Below are 18,700 nucleotides of genomic sequence, written 5' to 3'. Positions count from 1 at the left end.
TAAAAGAATTGGGGAAGTGAAAACCAAGGAACTTAAAAGCACTTCTGCCCATAAAACAGTAAGTAAGCCCCATAGAGTTTGGCAGACCTTAATCCCAGGAATGTATGCATAGTGTGCAGAAGGGAACCTTTTTTCAGCTCAAGAGCTGCATTCTTTTGCCTTTGATGGTGGGTCAAAAGCAAAAGTGGGCAGGGCAACACACATATGACTCTGACCTTTTTACCGTTGTTTACATTCCAACCAGGCAAAAACCAGATGTTTCTACACCTCCATCCAAGCAAGCAAGATACATTATCACAATATCACAGTTCAAGGGCACATTCAAACTAGCAAAAGCACTTGAGGACCTGGAGCAGGGCTAGTTAAAAGAGGCTTGAGGAGAGGGGCATGGTCTGTGTAGAACAATCTCAAGGGCTGTGTTTGGCCTCTGGTCCCCTCACACTGCGTGTTTTAAGATCGGCGCCTGAAATTCCTGGATATAAGGATCCAAAAGGGCAAGTTAATTGCATGTCTTTCCCACACAGATTTAATTATATTGATTTGGAAAGGTGTGGTGCAGAGTTTAATAGGTTTTAAATTGTTGCTTTGGCAATCTCATGCCATTTCACAGCTATCTATCATGTCTGATTAGTATATAGAGAGAAAATAACTTCCACAGCTAAACTATCACATCAAACAAGACTTTCTCCTACAGAAGAATCTGTTCGAGAATTTACTAGACTCTGTGTCAATAGCTCATCCATTCTGCTTTGATCCTCCTCTTCAGCAGTGATTCATGTTGTGTAAGTTCATTCTTCACTGTATGAATCTGAATTAATTTGAATTAACTGTAATTAAATTTACTACCACCTGCCACTTGTAAGATAAAGATGTGGGAAAAGACTGATCAATTGAAGTCAATGGCAAGCATCCATCGGCTTCCATAAAGGCAATATTTTACTAGATTGCTTCGTAAAGGAGGATTCCATTAGATGCTCTATTGGCACAACAAATAATACTTTATTATTTATAGAGAATTCCTGCATTGCAGGGGGTTGGACTAGATGACCCTCTAGGTCCCTCCCAACACTAAAATTCTATGACAACTGGAATTTTGGGTTTGAGTGTGATCTGCACAAAGCTGTGAACAAGAATTTTCTAAACACTTCACCTACATGTTAAAAAGATTATGGGGGAGAATATATCAGAATCCCATTAGTTTAGGAGTAATATAGCCATTTTAATTGTCTAGAGACTTTTCACGGTAACAATACACATAATATACTACCTTTTATGTACACACGTGCATGGATTGTACACTTGTTGAATGTAATATGTGAACACCCCTCAAATATTGTGCCATAAAGTAAAACCAATGGTGTGGTGAGCAATAGCCATTGGTGATTATGCAACAAGTTGGATTCCTGTAGGAAGCATTTTTGCTATAGCAAATTCTGCAAGAATGTTACAGCAGGTAAAACAGGTATTTCAAGCACGTAGGGAAGGGACTAGTATTGATAGGTAATAATGCTTCTCAACAACTGCAATTATATAAAGAAAAGTTCTCTTTTGGCCTGATCAGTATATATATATTTTACAAACACCACCTGATATTCATAGAGCAGCCAGTACTTTTGCGGATTCTCATATCTAGGGCCTTAGACACATCATTTACATCAACATTGTTCAGACAAACAGATTTTACAGTCTGATGTTTCCAATGGAATCTTGCTTGACTTTTGAAGAACAAAACTATTGTGTTAAAAAAAGCTGGAAAACCAACAGGATAAGAGTCGTCTTCTACCCAAGAACTTTCCAACAGCAAGAGCTGTTTGACAGCGCAACGGACTCCCTCGGATGGTGGTGGACTCTCCTTTGTTGGAGGTTTGTAACCAGAGCTTGGATGGTCATCTGTCATGGATGCTTTAGTTGAGATGCCTGCATTGCAGGGGGCTGGACCAGAGGACCCTCGGAGTCTCTTTCAACTCTGCAATTCTATGAATGCAAAGAACAGAACTGAGTCCCTGACTGCCCTTCGTGAGGACGATGCGTGTCTGCTCCTAGACACCACCACCAATCCCTGGCCGCCCTGCCCACAATATGAGAAGAGGACGTCACTAGGCAGGAGTAGTACATAGGGGGTGCGCCAAACTTGCTAAGAAGTTGTCTTCTTAGCAATCCCCCATGGAGAATAAGAAGAAGAGTTTGGATTTGATATCCCGAAGGAGTCTCAGCCAGCGCTCAGCAAAAATAAAAAACAAACAAACCCTGCGTTTCTATGGTGACCCTATGGATTTAAATTTTTAGCTATTCCTCTCCTCCCCAAATCACCCTTCTTGTCAAATAAACTTCCCCCGCCCCGAGGAACGTGCAATCGGCGAAGATTAAAAGAACCCCAAAACACCGGCGCCTGGCGCTTCTGCGCCTGCTCCCAGCGGCGCGCGCAGGTTTCTCAAGGCGGCCCCACCCTCACTCGCTATTCTAGCCACCCGTAGAGAGGCCCCCTGACGCATGCGCAGCTCCTCTTCGGGCAGGCGCGAGGCTCTTTGCCTATTCCGAGGAGCAGGGGGAGGGTGGGAACCGTGGCTGGGTGACGTCAAGGCGCGGCAGCCATTACACGGAGGGGAGAGAATCAGCGAGCTTCCGAGTAGCCTCCGCCGCCTCCGCCACATTGCTGCTGCTATTGCTCCTCTCGCCGCGTCTGAGGGACGGATCCGGCCCTTCCTGCCTCTCTCTCTCCTTCCCTGCCCCTCCGCCTTTCGTTTCTTTCCCAGCGAGAGGCAGTGCAGTCTCCGTGCGGAGGGGGAGGAGGACGGCGGCGGGGGCTGGGCTGGGGCGGCGGGTGCCGGCGAGAGGCAGAAGAAGGGAGGAAGGGAGGAAGAGGAAGCGGGGCAAAGAGCGGCGGCGGCGGCGGCTGGGCGAGCAGCGAGGATGGAGGAGAAAGTCTTCACCAAGGAGCTCGACCAGTGGGTGGAGCAGCTGAACGAGTGCAAGCAGCTCTCCGAGGGCCAGGTGAAGAGCCTCTGCGAGAAGGTGAGTAGCCAGGGGCGCCTCCGAGGGGGACGGGGGGAGGGCGAAGGGGACCCTGCCGGGGGCGGCGGCAGAAGGGACGAGCGGAGGCGGGAAACCGAGGCCGCTGCCTGGAAAGGGAGGGAGGCCCTTGGGGTGCCGGGGGACCTTCACCCGGGAAGGGTGCTCAGGTGGCGGGAGGGAGGAGAGCGGGGGAGGCGGGTCCTACCGCGGAGGGAGAGTGGAGAGGCGAGGGAGGAAGGTCTGCTTAGGCGACCTCTGGGGGGGAGAAGCGAGGGAGGGGCAGGAGCCCCCCCCATCCCAGCGCAGGGGTTCCGCAATTGGCGCAAGAGGCACCGTCGCGGTGGAGGGGCCGAAGACGGATGGGGATGAGGATTGTGGGGAGGGGGGAGCCCCACGGTGGAAGAGTAGCCTAGAGCTGCTGCTAGTCGTGGGGACTCCGCTGAAGGGGGCAGGGAGGGCGGGTAGCGAGCGGGGTGTGTCCCTCGGGCAGGTGCAGTCTTTGGAGGGAAAGGCCGCCGCCAGCGCTACCTCCCCTCTCCAGCCTCCCACCCCCCTCCCGACCTGGAAGAGGGGGTATTTTACCCCATGGAGGAGCCGGTCTTGGCCGAGAGCATCGGTCCCCCCCCCCCCGGCAGCCCTGCGCCCCCTGTCGCATCGACCGCTTCTCTATCTAGTTCCTCCTCCTCCTCCTTTTTTCCGCTGACTCTTAAAATGGCGCCTTTCGCTGAAAATACAGTGCATTACAGTACTGTGCTGATTAAAAAACCCCTTGTGCTTAGCGGGCAAAGCTTTCTCTTTCTGTGGGGGGCGGCAGTAAGATCCTGGCGAAAAGAAAATCTTGACAAGACGTCAATGTAGTTTGCACAGGCATACTTTTTTTGTTTGGTTCTCTCTTACCACCAAGCCTTGTTCTGTTGCTTTGCGTTAGGGAAGGGGAGATATGGTCACTTGAACACTATCTGGGTAGTTAAGCATGAATGGGTAGCAGTTGGGAATAGTTAATAAAGAGAGAGGGGGAGAATAAGGGGGATAAAAGTGGCAAAGTATCCAATCTACGTGTAGGGTTGTTTTGTATTGTTGCATGCAGTTTTTGAATAATTATTGTCAAATTATTTCATCTAAGTACTTTTTTTTTTAAAAAAACCCACAATGCTATATTTATCTTAACTCTATTAATATAAAGAATTTTTTGTGGGGAAGGGATTGACAAACTTGTTTCAATGCAAGTATGCCAAATACTAAATGACATCACATTAATCTTGCATGTTAAGTTATGAAGGTTTGAATTTCCTGAATATTTCAGGTAAATTTTATTATTGGAAGTTTACATAGTCAGGGTAGTTATTAGTACATAGGACTGACAAGTTTTCATTAGAATTCTTAGAATTTATTTCTGCTTACTGTATTTTCTTGCGTGGCAGGTAGCCTGAGCACACTTAGTTGCAGGTTTCATTGGAATCTGTGTAAGGCACTTTTAAATGCCTCTGCTTGGGGTTGAGGTATAAAATTGCTTGTAAAAGTATTGCTAATTAGCAACATGTTGAGCATGTGCGGTGTTGGCCGAGTTAACTATTGGGGTGTTCTTGATTCTGTACAACTTAGCTGCTGTGGTAGCATATTACAGTTCCATATGAAGTCGGAATCAAGTTTAAAGTATTCCAGTGCTATCTATACAGAAAACAGAATTGTGGGAATTCACTGCTGTTCAGACTGTAATGATATGGGAAGCGGAATGTATCATACAGTTTGGCCTCATACTAATGTACAAAGACAAAAGTCCTGTGCTACTCTTCCTCTCCCCAGCTTCTGCCTGTTGAATTCAACCTTGTGCTGTCAGTTGCTGTTTACAGTGTGTGTCCATTTGTCCTGTGCCAAGTGCCCAGAAGAATCAGATGTCCATAGCTTCTGGTGTGCGTATTGTGAAATGCTAGTTTGTGGAGTCACTTATTTCTTTGTGATCTTAACTGGTTTGGTTTCTAAAATGGCAAGCAAACTCTTCCTCTACATTCCTGGAGCTACCCAGTTTCCTACTGTATGTATAGAACCTGGGGCAGTCTGAGGAGAGCAAGCTGTACTAGAAGTGGTAACTTGTGCTCGCAACATGCATTTAATTTGTAGATTGTATATCCCTTCACTTTTTGCAGCATTTTTCTGCTGCTGAGGTGGATGTGACTAGAGTTTGAGATAAAGACGTTCTTTCAACTATACAGTAGTGTATAAGCATGTCTTTACTATGCTGAAATACAAGAAAATTGATATGCATGGAAGTCTCATAGATCCTTCAAAGGACTGGTGCCAATGTGAAAAATATAAGTAATTGTTGAAAGAGTTGTCTTGGCATTTTTAGCTTTTCTTTTTATTATCCCTTGTTATCTGGAGTGTTTAAAGTTAGTATCAAGGGAAGTTTGTTAAATGTGGCACTAGAAACATACTTGAGTTTTTTGTTAACCATATTTCATGGTTGACAAGGCTTCTGGGGCAAAACTAGCTGTCAGCTTGTGAAAAGTACAGAAATAAAATCTTTTCCCTCTGGTTTACCCTAGTCCCCCCTTAAAAATAAGTCACTTTAATTTATCCCAAACAAATAAAGAATATGCATTCGTGAACCCATGTGAGAGCACTAATAAAATTTGAGTGTGTCCTCCAGCCACCAATTTCCTCCCTCCAAGCAGAGCATTGCATTCTGTCTTACGCATCTTTTCCTTTTCCAATTAGCATTTAATATTATGTGATGGCAGGTAGAGCATGCCCAGTGCTCATGGGGCTTTTTTTTTAGGTTGCCCCCTTAATTTTGGGGGGTATTTCTGAAAACCTCTGTGCCTGACTTTTCTGATACCTCCCTCTTGTGGTCCCATTTCTGTTATCCTGTTTGTGTAAGCCACCTGAGTTTGTTAATAGCGGGGAATGATTTCTCTGTTTAAGTGAAATGTGTATGGCCACACAGCTTCTAAGGAACATATTTTGGCACTTATAAATTGTCAAAAATTCAGTTGGTCTGGAAGGTAGGTGTCTCAATAAACAGGTTTGTTTGGTGGAAAACAAACATTTAGAGAGAAGTGCTTTATTATGATCATTTAGAAATACATTTCTTATTGATAGGTAAGAGTGTGCTTGAAACATTTTTTATTCTGCAGAGAGAAGAAAAGGGATCACTTTCAGTATAATCAGCATATATTGCAGTCAAGGCAAAGAATAACAGATGGGTGTAGGAGGAATCACCTTTAGTGTAAAGAACAGTCAGAAATCTAAGGCAAAGTGCTTAAGAGGTGAGTTTAGATAAGTAACTGGGGTGTTTTGAGGTTAGATTAAATTTTCCTTGTAATCTGGTTTTGCCTGTTGGACTCTTACAGAAATGACAGCAGGAAATATCACCCAGTGACACAGATACTGGAAATGTACAAAAATACTTCTTCTACATGCTGCTCCTTCCTTTTTGATGGGTTGATAGCAAAAGAAACCAACCCACCTTCCCCAAGCTTCTTGCTTTTCACCTATTTCCAAAGCTGTAGTTGGTCCTAATAGCCTTTTTAGTTCAAGTACTTCAGTAATACAAAAGCAATCAAGAACTGAACCTGAAACTCAGAATTAAATTGAATGCTAATAGGAACCTGCTGGAAAGGAGTTTATATTACAGTATTCTCATAAGAATTAATGAAGCTTTTTGATCATTGTTTTAAGCTAACAAGTTCCACTTCATTTGGTCTGCACAGACTATAAACATAAAATACAGCATAGGGTATCAATGCAACAGTGGCAGAGCAAAAAACAAAAAACAGCATGCATGCACACAAACTATTTTTTAAGAGAATATAACAAAATTTATTAACAATTGGAAATAGTTAAAAATGCGGACCTTTTGAATGCCTCTAATAATTTTGGGCTGGTTTTGATGGTTACAGCAGAGAACTTGGCTATGTTTTCTGTGATGTTGGGTTGGAGGCTGCCATTAAAATTGAAAGATTGACTTTATCTGAAAGAGAAAGTATTGGGGAGGTAAAGTTGGATCTTATTAGCCTGCATATTTTTTTAGGAACACAATCTGATTTGCTTTTGCAGGCACAAGCTCTCATCCAGCCTGGCAGAAGATAGGGTAGTGAATAGCCAGTGGTAAAAACTTCTTTATCTAACCAGTTTTAAGCAACAATCAAAACCTTTTCCTTGTGACCTCATTGTGAGAAGTGCAATAGGCTGCATCCTAAGAACTGTACTTATACGCTGAAATCCATGTTGACTCAGTTATATTACCCCAAGTCCATCCTACCGTAGTTAACAACCCAGTGGCTAAAATAGTTTTTGTTAGCGTTCGAAGGTAGCCCCATGCATAGCACTTTAACAATCTGAGCCCTTCCACCCAAGCATGGATAACTGTCTAGGGCAGTGGTTTTCAACCAGTGTGCTGTGGCATCCTGGGGTGCCTTGAATGATGGTCAGGGCCTCTGTCCCTCTTTCCTTCCCTTCCTCCTCTGATGCCCTCTGGCATCTCTGCTTCTCAAAGGCTTGTGGTGGCTACTTGTTGCAGCAGCCCTGGCTACAAGCTCCCTAGGTGAATGGTGCCCCTGGGGCTGGCCAAGGGGTGCTTCCAAGGTCCCTGTGGGGCAGTGTGAGGAGGCACATCTCTTTGAGGCAGGGTGGGCAGTACACAAGACCAGGAGTGGCAGCAGCGGCTGGCCAGAGGACTCCCAAGAAGAGGGGAGGGGAGGGGAGGCTGAGAGAACACTCTACAAGGGAGGGTGTTTGGAAAGGGGTGAGGGGCTGCCGGCTCTGGGCTACTGAGCTCCTCGGGTACGAGGAAAGAATGTAGTTGGTCAAGGGAGCTGTGGACCCAAAAAAGTTGAAAACCTCTGGTCTAGGCCAATCTAGGATTGGTCACAGCAGGCACATCAGCCTTGGCTTGCTGAAAAATGCTGTGTATCACAGAAGCTACTTGGGCCTCCAATGACAAAGCTGGACCTAAGAGTACTCCAGACAGAAAGCCTGATCCATAATGAGAGTGTAATGATGTCTAGAACTGATTAGACTCTGCTGAGCAGACAAGCTATGTACCCACAGCACCTCTATTTTGTTAGGATTAAGTTTCTATTAATGTGCACTCATCTAGCTATCACCATCTTACTGGTTCAACACTTCACCTAACAATGATAAAAATGAGAAGTAGAGTTGGATGTCATTGACATACTGGTGAACCCTTGGATGATTTCTCTCAGCATTTCATGTAAATGTTGAAAAGCATTGGAGATGTGATGGAATCTTGTATAAATTATATGATGGTAAGCAGCTGTCAAAGAGTAGATCAATTACAGCTTAAAAAGTATGGTCTGAAGATTCATGAGGCCACCATATTGCTGAAGCTAAGCAGGCCTGAGTCTTCTAGGGTGTACCCAGTACTAGAAACTGAGATATAAAAGCTAAGAGCTGAATGGCACCTTAAACCTAGGTTATGGACGCAGCAACAGAATGTCTAGGCATGCTTTTTTATAACAAGAATACAAAGCTGATGGATGTGGTTTAGAAAATGTATGTAGGGCCTCTCTTCCCTCTTCCCTCTCCTTTGGTTTTTAGACAAGTTAACATTAGAGATGAGACTACAGGAAGTGGCCGAAACAACATTTCTGATCTGATTGTGGAGCTCCAAGGCTTTTAATAAACATTACAAAAGGATAATTCATCAATCTTGGGAGTTCCATAGTTGTATGATAGCATAGAGATAGCTTTTGCTGGGCAACCAGTGTGAAATACTGATTTCTATACTCAACCAGGACAGATCCCCAAGTAATGTTTCATGTTGGGAAACACCAAAATGCAAGCTAAAGTTCCTAAAAGCACTCTGAATTATCAAGCATTGTCCCTCTGAGAACGAATGTGCTAAACTTCTGTTTAGCAGGAAAGTATGTCTGACTTTGAAGGAGTGTCTGCCTTCAAGAAGTTAAGTTCTTTTTCACTCTTCTTTTCAAGGTGACCAATATTAATATTTCCACTAATGCTAAAAGACACACACACTTGGTAGGCGATATGATTGGAGAACAGGGCCATACAGATTGTTGTTCAACCCCCAGCACAATCTCAGAAAATATTAATGTATTGACAGGGTTTTCCTCATTGTTCACCTTTCTTGAACCCATAAACCGTAAATGGTTCATGAGAGGTGTGTATGAGAAAATGGACAGAAGGGTGTAAGTGAAGTGTCCTCAGGGAGTAGAGAGACAGATTTGGTGGCTGCAGGACTGGTTTGCATCACAGGTGCAGTATTTAATTCAGTGAATATAGAGATCCTGATCAATAAGCACTTCAGAATATCCACCCAAGTTAAGGTCATGCAGGAGTCTACAGTTGAGTCACTAAGTGAATTGGCTCAAGGCCTTTGGACTGTAGCTAGGCTTTTCTTTTAAATGGAAGAAAATTATTCATGATTTCAGATCTTGTAATGGCCATGGCAGCTTTGGAAAAGAGTGTGTCCTGGGCTATTGCATGTAAAGGATTATTTAGAAATAGATTGATGCAGGTGGCTCAGTACCATATCTTCTGGGTCATTCCATATCAAGTGATCCAACTTTTTTACCTCATGTCATCCAATTTTCTTAATATTTTGTAAACTTGTTGAATGATCAAAACTAAGTTTAAATCTAAAATTTTAATTATTTATCTCATCCCGTTTGTGAGTTATAAGGGTTTGAAATTTCAAAAAAATTGACAATTTTGGCCTTGCCAGACTACACATAAACCTTAAACGCTCAGTCCAGAATTGAGATCCATCAAAACAGAAAACACCAATCTTTTCAGAACTTCATGGGTTTTAATACAATATATCACGATGGACTTACTTTACAATTTAAATTACAAAATTGAAAATTTTAAAAAATGAAAAAATGATTTGAAATTTCAAAAAAAAATATGTATTGGTTAATATTTCTAAGAGCTACCTGCAAAATTTCATCTTCGGATCTCAGTGGGATCACATAAAGCAATATACTGTACATTCACCTCTGCCTCTCTTAGCTGTTGGAAAAGATTTGAGACCTTCATGCAGCATTTAAAATTAATCTATTGTATATTAAATGTAAATCCCCTTGTAGCATGTTAAATTGGATCTCAGTTGATTCAGGGCAGAACAAGATTTTCTGGAAAAAATTCAATTCAGAATATTCTAGAAAACTCATCACTGAGTGGATTCGTCTAATGAGGTAGAGCCATTTTTACTGCATGAAACCTGGAATTTGAAAAATCAGGACTGGAGGAATTCCAGTCCATTACGGCAAATGAATCCTTTGCTTGAACACTTCTTCCTTTGTCCCAGCATTGTTCTTTTGGCCCAGGTGTAGCAGAAGATTGTAAAAATAATTGCGGTTTCATCTTTTTGTGACCCCGTCACCAGTAGTGGCACAGAAGTCGTAGACTATTCCCTTCAAAAAAATTGAGCCTGATTTGTGCCATGATGGTTATGGTGGTATAGGGAGATTTGGTGGTGGCACTTGTACAACTGGAAGAAAATAAATAGCGATTCTCTGGTGGATGAGCCTCAGTGTGGCTTGGAGCTTAGTGTGTCATCTAGTACCTTTGAGTACTGCTGCTCATGCTGCCTTTTGATCCAAAGCAATACAATGTTTAGAGAGAGAAGCCAAGCAAAACGAGCTCTGAATGTCTATTTCATTGATGGAGTTTCTTTTAACAAGGTGCTAGAAAGCATTTCTGTCAGCCTGAACAACTCTTACATTACAATTTTCTGGATAGCTTCTGGGCAGATAAATCATTGGACATTTACTGCATGCCCATTTTCACATGGTAAAAATGCTACAAGAAGGCAATACTTTCAGTGCCACTTCTTTTTTCGAAGTGGGAATATAGCACTAGGAACATAGGGAGCTTCCTTTTATACTGAATCAGACTGTTGGTTCATCTAGCACAGCATTGTCTTGAGTAATTATACACATGGGATTGAGCTCATCAGAAAAAGAAATTAGAAAACTGGATAATCTTAAGAAAACTAGGTAATATGAATTAAGTAATTAGATAGAACACTGGTGTTTATCTGCTGGTGCATGAAAGAACAAGTAGTTTGTCAACAAGTATTTTCAGTACAGTATAGGATTGTGGTAAGGTGTTTAACCACATTGTACTATTGGGCAGTCTGTTAGGGTCCTGGTTTCTATCAAAGTATGACTAATTATGAGGATCATTGAGGATGTTGTAACCTTATGTAACCTTTTGTGGTCGAATTGAGGCTTTTCTGTTACTTGAGGCCCAGAAAGTTAGGGTTCCCGGGTTCCCAGAAGATTGCTGCTTCGCCCTAACCCAGCAATCTATTCTGGGTACAGTGCATGCTTGGAGCTCCCCCATCTGGAATTGTTTCCTCATTTATTTCATTGGAGATTGCTGTCCTAAAAACAATTCCCTTATACATGGAACATGAGATCTGGTTGCAAGTTTATTCCTAGGTACACTGGGTGCATATGGTTTTTTAAGAATTGGATGAACCATTGTTACTGGAGTTCCCTTCTTGAACTCTTGTATCTTCTCAAAAGAAAAAAAAATCTATGTCAGCTATGACTTCATGATTTTAAAGTACAGTGGTACCTCGGGTTACAAACACTTCGGGTTACAAGCTCCGCTAACCTGGAAGTAGTACCTCAGGTTGAGAACGGAAATCGCGCGGCATGGCAGCAGTGGGAGGCCCCATTAGCAAAAGTACGCCTCTAGTAAAGAATGGTTTCGGGTTAAGAACGGACTTCCGGAATGAATTAAGTTCATAACCCGAGGTACCACTGTATTGCTTATATTCATTGTGCTGCAGTAGTGTGGTTGAGCAGGGTTTCCATTGTGGTGATCTAAGCACGAGATAGAAACAACTATACAAATGATCCAGCTGCAAGTGGAACTCTTCTTTGCATGCAGAAGAGTTTTCTTTCTGGATTTGGTTAAGAGAAACGCATTGCATTGCATTTTAGCACACTGATGAATATCTAAGACGGGGACTGCTACCCATAAAATTAACACATACTGTTTTAGAATACACATCAAATATCACTGATCTGGTGCTTGCAAACACCACCCACCCACATACACACCACACACACATGTCCTAGGCATGGATCCTTGTGGATCCATCTTTGATATGTACGTAGTATGACAGCAAAACCACTTACAAATCATATAATACTTCACTGTACACAGAGGCGTTGTAGTTTTTTTGGGGGGGTCCTTCTTTAAAATGAAGAATTCACAAGGGTCTGTATTGTGCCATGGAATGTCTGGAAAGCACCAGCTCCATTAAAAAAATGGTTTAGCCAATGGAAACAGGATTTGTGGTTTGGTGGTGAACATTTGATAAAAAAGGCAATTTCAAGAGGATCTGTTGCTAGATCCTACTTGTCTGTGTATTCTGTCCGGCACTCATTTTCTCTTCCCCCCCCTGTCTGCTCCATTTTCTCCTTTCTTGCAATCTCTCTGTTATGTCCCCCCCCCTTCTACTCCACTGCTCCACTTTCTATTAAACTGCCAGTCTGAGCCATGTGTGCCTGACACCTGTGGACCCAGATCTAAGAATTTCATTCCTGAAGTTGGGTGACTTAATTCAGGAGAAATTGCTTCCAGGAATGTGTGCCTCAAAACGTATTACCTGGCACTTATATTTGTAACTAAAGAAAGGTGAGCAGGTGAAATGCTTTAAAATAAATGAACAAGTATTATCTCTTCAAATTCATGTAAAGCTGGTTTTTTTTTCCTGCTGCAGGCTAAAGAAATCTTGACAAAAGAATCAAATGTGCAAGAAGTACGGTGTCCAGTCACAGTTTGTGGAGATGTCCATGGACAATTTCATGATCTCATGGAACTTTTCAGAATTGGAGGAAAATCACCAGACACAAATTACTTATTTATGGGGGATTACGTTGACAGGGGATATTACTCTGTTGAAACTGTAACACTTCTGGTAGCTCTCAAGGTAATATTTTAAAATGAATGTTGGTATTGAAATATATAATGCCTGTATAATCTGAATTACTGTAAGACTTATAGGACTAATGAACATTATAATGACTGAGTCATTGGGGTTGGAGGTTCTACACTAATGCAAAAATGATGTTGGAGGCAACACAATTGTATTGCCCAAAGAGACTACAGTGGTGCCTCGACTTACGAATTTAATCTGTTCCAAAGGCACCTTGGTAAGTCGAAAAATGCCATTGGAAACGCGATTTCCCATAGGAATGCATTGGAAACGGAAAAATTCGTAAGTCGAAGCAACCCTATCTAAAAATTCGTAAGTCGAAGCAACCCTATCTAAAAATTCGTAAGTCGAAAAATCCCTATCTAAAACCGCCGCGGTTTCCTTTTGGATGTCGAGACATTCGTAAGCGCGCGGCCATTAGCCCCATTCGTAAGTCAAAAAATTTGGTTGTTGAGTCGTTCGTAAGTCGAGGTACCACTGTACATATTAAATGGGTTGCTTTAGAGATCTGTTCGAACTTCCACTGTCCTTGGGTCTAGTTACAGGTAGGTAGCCGTGTTGGTCTGAGTCGAAGCAAAATAAAAAAATTTCCTTCCAGCGGCACCTTAAAGACCAACTAAGTTTATATTTTGGTATGAGCTTTCGTGTGCATGCACACTTCTTCAGATACACACTTACGAATTTTGTCCTTGGGTCTGTATTTCCATCAGACGTGGATAGAGAAATTCATTCCAGACGTGCAGAATCTTATCTCCAAGTTTAACTTTGGGATTTATCCTGCAAAAATATACTATACCACAGAAAATATACCACAAAATTAAATACCTTTTATTAAAATGTGATGTCTGTATTAAGATGTTTTTGAGTGGCTGGGGCAACCTATTTGGATGGGCAGGGTACAAATATAAGAATGATATTAATAATGATGATGATGATGATGATGATGATAATAATATATCTCCATAAGTTAAGGCTTACTTTTGCTCATAGAAATGCTGGAGAAGTACATATTTGGTTTAGTCACAGTAGCTATCTTGTTTTGTAGGTCCGTTATCGTGAACGCATCACTATTCTTCGAGGGAACCATGAAAGCAGACAGATCACACAAGTATATGGGTTCTATGATGAATGTTTAAGGAAATATGGAAATGCAAATGTCTGGAAATACTTCACAGACCTTTTTGACTATCTTCCTCTAACTGCCTTGGTGGACGGACAGGTATGTTGAAAATACTGATGTGTTCCTTATATTAGCAGAGAAGGAAGGCAGGGTGGAAGATCTGTTACCTTTTTACCAGATTTTCGTCTTAGAGACGAAACTGTAACTTTGAAAAACACTTGTAGCTATAGTATTTGGATCTAATTCATGTCCCAACAAATGAATTTATCTTTCAGATTTTCTGTCTACATGGAGGTCTTTCCCCATCTATAGATACACTTGATCACATCAGAGCACTTGATCGTCTGCAAGAAGTTCCACATGAGGTAACTATGTAATTTGTGTTAAAATTTCTGTGCTGTGTTAGTGTGCGAAATCATACTAATGCCCAATTCCTCTTTTGCGTTATAAGGAAGTCTGTGGTTAAAGTAAACCTTATTTTTTCCACATGACCTCTAACTCCAAAAGGTTTGCACTGCTTGTCCTGTTCCCTTATCCAAACAATAAAACTACAAACAGCACATAAATCTTAGTTAAAAGATGGAAATTTGTTTGCTAATTACAAATGACACATCTCCAAGTAGCTCATTCTTCAACTTAAGAGTAGGCAAACTAGGGGCCCACATAACTCTTAAAAGCTGGGAGGACCATGTTTTGCACCAAATAACATCTGCATCACCAATTCAGATGTTCAGATGCTGCAGAGTATAATCTTGTTTTTGCCTAGCACTGATTCTTTCTCCCACAGAGCTCAGTGCAGGTAGTTTGGGGAACAAATAAATTGGTACAAAGTGCCATGTTAATGTAGTCATTCAGCTACTGTTCAAACATTTTTTCTTAAAAATTTGGTACTTTATTAGCCCTCTTCAGTTTTTCTTTGGCTATGTAATGATGCTGAAATGTTTCCTAGGGTCCAATGTGTGATTTGCTGTGGTCAGACCCAGATGATCGTGGCGGTTGGGGCATTTCTCCCCGAGGTGCTGGTTATACTTTTGGACAAGATATTTCAGAAACCTTCAACCATGCTAATGGCCTTACACTGGTCTCAAGAGCTCATCAGTTGGTAATGGAGGTAAGCCCCAGACTTTTTATGTTGTTTCCTTTCTTGAGGTGAAAATCTCGCTGCATAACCAGATAGCTTTGGCATACAAATAAAGGCATGTTAAGCCTGTGGTGGCAAAGAAACTTGTATATCTTTTCATTTTGTTAAAAATTGAGCTTGCAAGATAGACTTGAAGGCATAATTATTGATATGAGAATGGCTTGTGTTTCTGATATTCCACTGTAAGTGACTCCTGTCACCTAGACCTGTATTTTACTGTGTCATTCCATGACAAATGACCGCAGTACAATTATTTAAACTCTGACACTAGGATTTTATATACTAAATATTTTTCAGGGGGTGGTGTGGGGTAAGAAGTTCTGCCATCTACTGACTGACATCTTTTATTCATATTCAACCCTAAGGGCTTTCTATTTCTACAAATGGACAGCTAAGGCTTACATTGATCAATTTTATTAGGAAGAAGTCATTGTTGATTGGTATTGCTGATTTATTGTATGTAGAAGCTTCCAGGTTTAATTCCTGTTAACTCTAGTTAAAAAGATATTTGATAGAATGATTGGGAATGCACTGCCTGAGATCCTGGTAATTTAGAGTAATAAATTGTTTATCTTACTCTGGTGCTCTGTCCACTATAGGTTACTACCCTCCCCATAGAGAGATATGTTACAATGATGTGCATCTGTGTGCTTTTTTTTTTCTTCCTCAGGGTTACAATTGGTGTCATGATCGGAATGTAGTAACCATTTTCAGTGCTCCAAATTATTGCTACCGGTGTGGTAACCAAGCTGCAATCATGGAACTTGATGATACTTTAAAATATTCATTGTAAGTGCTTAAAGATTTTTCCTATGAGAACTAACAAAACATGTCATTTATAATTCTAGTTAGAATGCTGTACATAAATTGCCTTATGGGTGGTTGTGGAATACTGTGTGTGGGCTTTTTTGGTTATAATTTGCTTTACTATATAACGGAAACTGCTAATTTGTAGTAATAATTTATAATAATTATTATTATTTATACCCCACCCATCCAGCTGGGTTTCTCCAGCCACTCTGGGTGACTCCCAGCAGATTAAAAACAGAATAAAACATCAAATATTAAAAATTTCCCTTCTGATAGAGTATAAAACTAACCTTATGGGTAGCAAATTGTAATACTGGGCATCTGATGCTGCTTCTATTATTATTATTATTATTGAATTATTACCACTTGCTCTTCACTGTAAAGTCCCAATGATTCGGAAAGTTGCTTTGGGAGTTTAGTAATAGCCTCTCTTGGTTGTCAGTTTTGGGGGAAGTAAAGCTGAATTCCTCTATTTAAAATGGTATTTGAAGAGATGTTTGCTTCTGTTCTTTGCAACAGTATGCATTCTCTAACTTATCCTTAAGATGTAGCAAGACTTTCTTTTGAGCAAAGGATCTATATTCTTATCACTTGTCACCTTCCTTTGCCCATAAGACAGTAGGGTGGCCTGCATACATTTTTAATTGAACTCCTAGCTGAATGGCAGGCTCTTCCTCTATAGTTTCATCTTTCTGCAGTCTCTATCAAGGTTTAGCTCTGGAAATTGCAGTCCTTCTGAAGTTTGTCTATTAAATTTATATCTTGCTGTTCCTCCCAAAGGAGCACAGTTAAATATTCAAGTGCTATTTCAGTTTTACACTGATCCTCCATTCATTTGTATTGATCTAAAGGAAGAGCTTGGTAGAATATAACTGTAAGTTAATACTGATGGATATTACATGCATTCTAGAGATGGCTGATGTCTTCTACATCTAGGAGTGTAAAGAAAAAACAGCCACAATCTTGATCGCAGGGTGAATCGGAACAATGTAGAGAATTTAAAAGCTATGGCTGATATCTAATGTTATCCCTGAGTAGTCAAACAGAATTCTGTGGATGTAAGTCTACTGATTTCAGTGGGTCTGCTGTGTTTTAGTTGGATATCACAAACCACATAAATACTGATTAAAAGTGTTGGGTTTTTTTCAGTTTGCAGTTTGATCCAGCACCACGCAGAGGTGAACCACATGTTACTCGTCGCACCCCAGACTACTTCCTGTAACAAGATTTTACACTTGTACAGCATTGCCATGAACCATGTGTTGACCTAAAGGATATGGGAAGAGCAACAGTAACTCCAAAATGTCAGAAAACATTTAACATTGAAACCTGTTTTCACATGGACCAAAAGATGTGCCATATTGAAATACAAAGCCTCTTGTCTGTCAGCGACTGTGACCACTTTAGAATGAACCAGTTCATTGCATGCTGAAGCAACACTGTTGGTCAAGAAACCAGTTTCTGGCATAGCTCTACTTGTAGTTACTTTTGCTTTCTCTGGGAGACTGCAAATATTAAGATGTAGACATTTAACACCTTGTGAAAACAATTAACTTTCCATTTAGCTATAGCTTTCCAGCATGACTGTAGATAAGGATAGCAAACTATCATTGAAGCTTAATGAACATTTTAAATAAGTACCAAGACCGATTTTCTTATTTGTGTTCTGATTTTTTTCCAGGGAAAACTGTTTAATTTAATTGTATGGTTGTTTTGTCTGCACTTGGTTCCCCCACATTCTTCCCTCACACTTCCCTCTATATAATGTCCCGTGTATTTGTCCATCATAGTGAGTTATTTTGAACAGAACAGGTTTTTTTTCTGTAAGATGTTGCTGCAGAAGAGTGTTGCAGCATTTTTTTCATAATAAACTTGTGAACTAATAATGGAAGATAGTTGACTTTTAAATATATTGCAGGTTCATACCATGTTGTGTTTAATAAAAAGTAGCTTTTATGTCTCTTTGAACCTATGCAGAATCCAGATTATGCTGAATGAAGTCAGTGGCAATGTACTGGGAGTCGATGTTCAGATAATTTTCTCGGAGAGCAAATGCATGTGAAAAGAGGTCCTACATTTTGATAGCAATATGGCTTTGAGTTGTTATTCACCTATTAGCATTTTCCCCACTTTATTTATTAAATTACGTTTATAAAATTGTCATTTTAACAGAGAGACTGTCTAATATTTCATTCTAGCCCTTTCAGTTGGAAGAAACGTCTAGGATTACTAACTTGCATTTAAGCCTTGTTTTGAACAGGCTGTAGATGATGTCCAACAAAGTCATATTTGGAGTGTAACCATTGAAATAAGTAGACTTAAGTTCATTGATTTCAATGAGTCTGCTCTATGACTAGTATTGGATATCGCACTACAGTCTTAAATGACCATAATATATTCTCAGTACTGATCTTGTTGAAATCTACTTTGTAAGCAAAAGAATAGCAGTAGCCTTGACTATGCCTACTGTTCAGCCAGTAAGAGGAAAAAGAGAAATTGAAACTTGTAGAATGAAGGCCAGGGTGTCATTCAGTATAGCCCTCAGTCACTTTTGTGTCTATGTAGCTGCACTTCATGCACTGTAGCAATTCTCCTTTCTTTGAGGGTGGAGGTGAGGAACAAGTTCATAATACTAAGGACTGAATACTGCACAATGTCAGTGGATTAAATTTACTTG

The 18,700-nt window shown here is 41.0% G+C and overlaps 1 protein-coding gene and 1 long non-coding RNA gene across 3 annotated transcripts; one reads left to right on the top strand and one right to left on the bottom strand.

The window, feature by feature from the left end:
* Nucleotides 1-1,198: 1,198 nt before the first annotated feature.
* LOC148686875 (uncharacterized) lies at nt 1,199-3,694 on the bottom strand. The gene is made up of 2 exons (XR_015948154.1): nt 3,595-3,694; nt 1,199-1,974 (listed from the first exon to the last, which is right to left on the bottom strand). It is a non-coding gene; the product is annotated as an uncharacterized LOC148686875 (long non-coding RNA).
* On the top strand, nt 2,592-17,995 carry PPP2CA (protein phosphatase 2 catalytic subunit alpha). 2 transcript variants are annotated; one of them, XM_088661906.1, is made up of 8 exons: nt 2,592-3,012; nt 6,147-6,278; nt 12,737-12,946; nt 13,998-14,171; nt 14,348-14,437; nt 15,022-15,183; nt 15,884-16,002; nt 17,173-17,995. In XM_088661906.1, the coding sequence occupies exons 3-8, from the start codon at nt 12,830-12,832 to the stop codon at nt 17,243-17,245; spliced, it is 735 nt and encodes a 244-aa protein (XP_088518032.1). In that variant the 5' UTR covers nt 2,592-3,012; nt 6,147-6,278; nt 12,737-12,829; the 3' UTR covers nt 17,246-17,995. The 2 variants fall into 2 exon arrangements, with proteins under 2 accessions (XP_088518032.1, XP_034961332.1); XM_035105441.3 differs by lacking the exon at nt 6,147-6,278.
* Nucleotides 17,996-18,700: the final 705 nt, after the last annotated feature.

Source organism: Zootoca vivipara, chromosome 2, assembly GCF_965207765.1.
Source record: "Zootoca vivipara chromosome 2, rZooViv2.hap1.1, whole genome shotgun sequence".
Lineage (NCBI taxonomy): Eukaryota > Metazoa > Chordata > Lepidosauria > Squamata > Lacertidae > Zootoca > Zootoca vivipara.
Note: the sequence above shows the minus strand (reverse complement) of the source record. Positions and strands in the feature narration are given on the sequence as shown.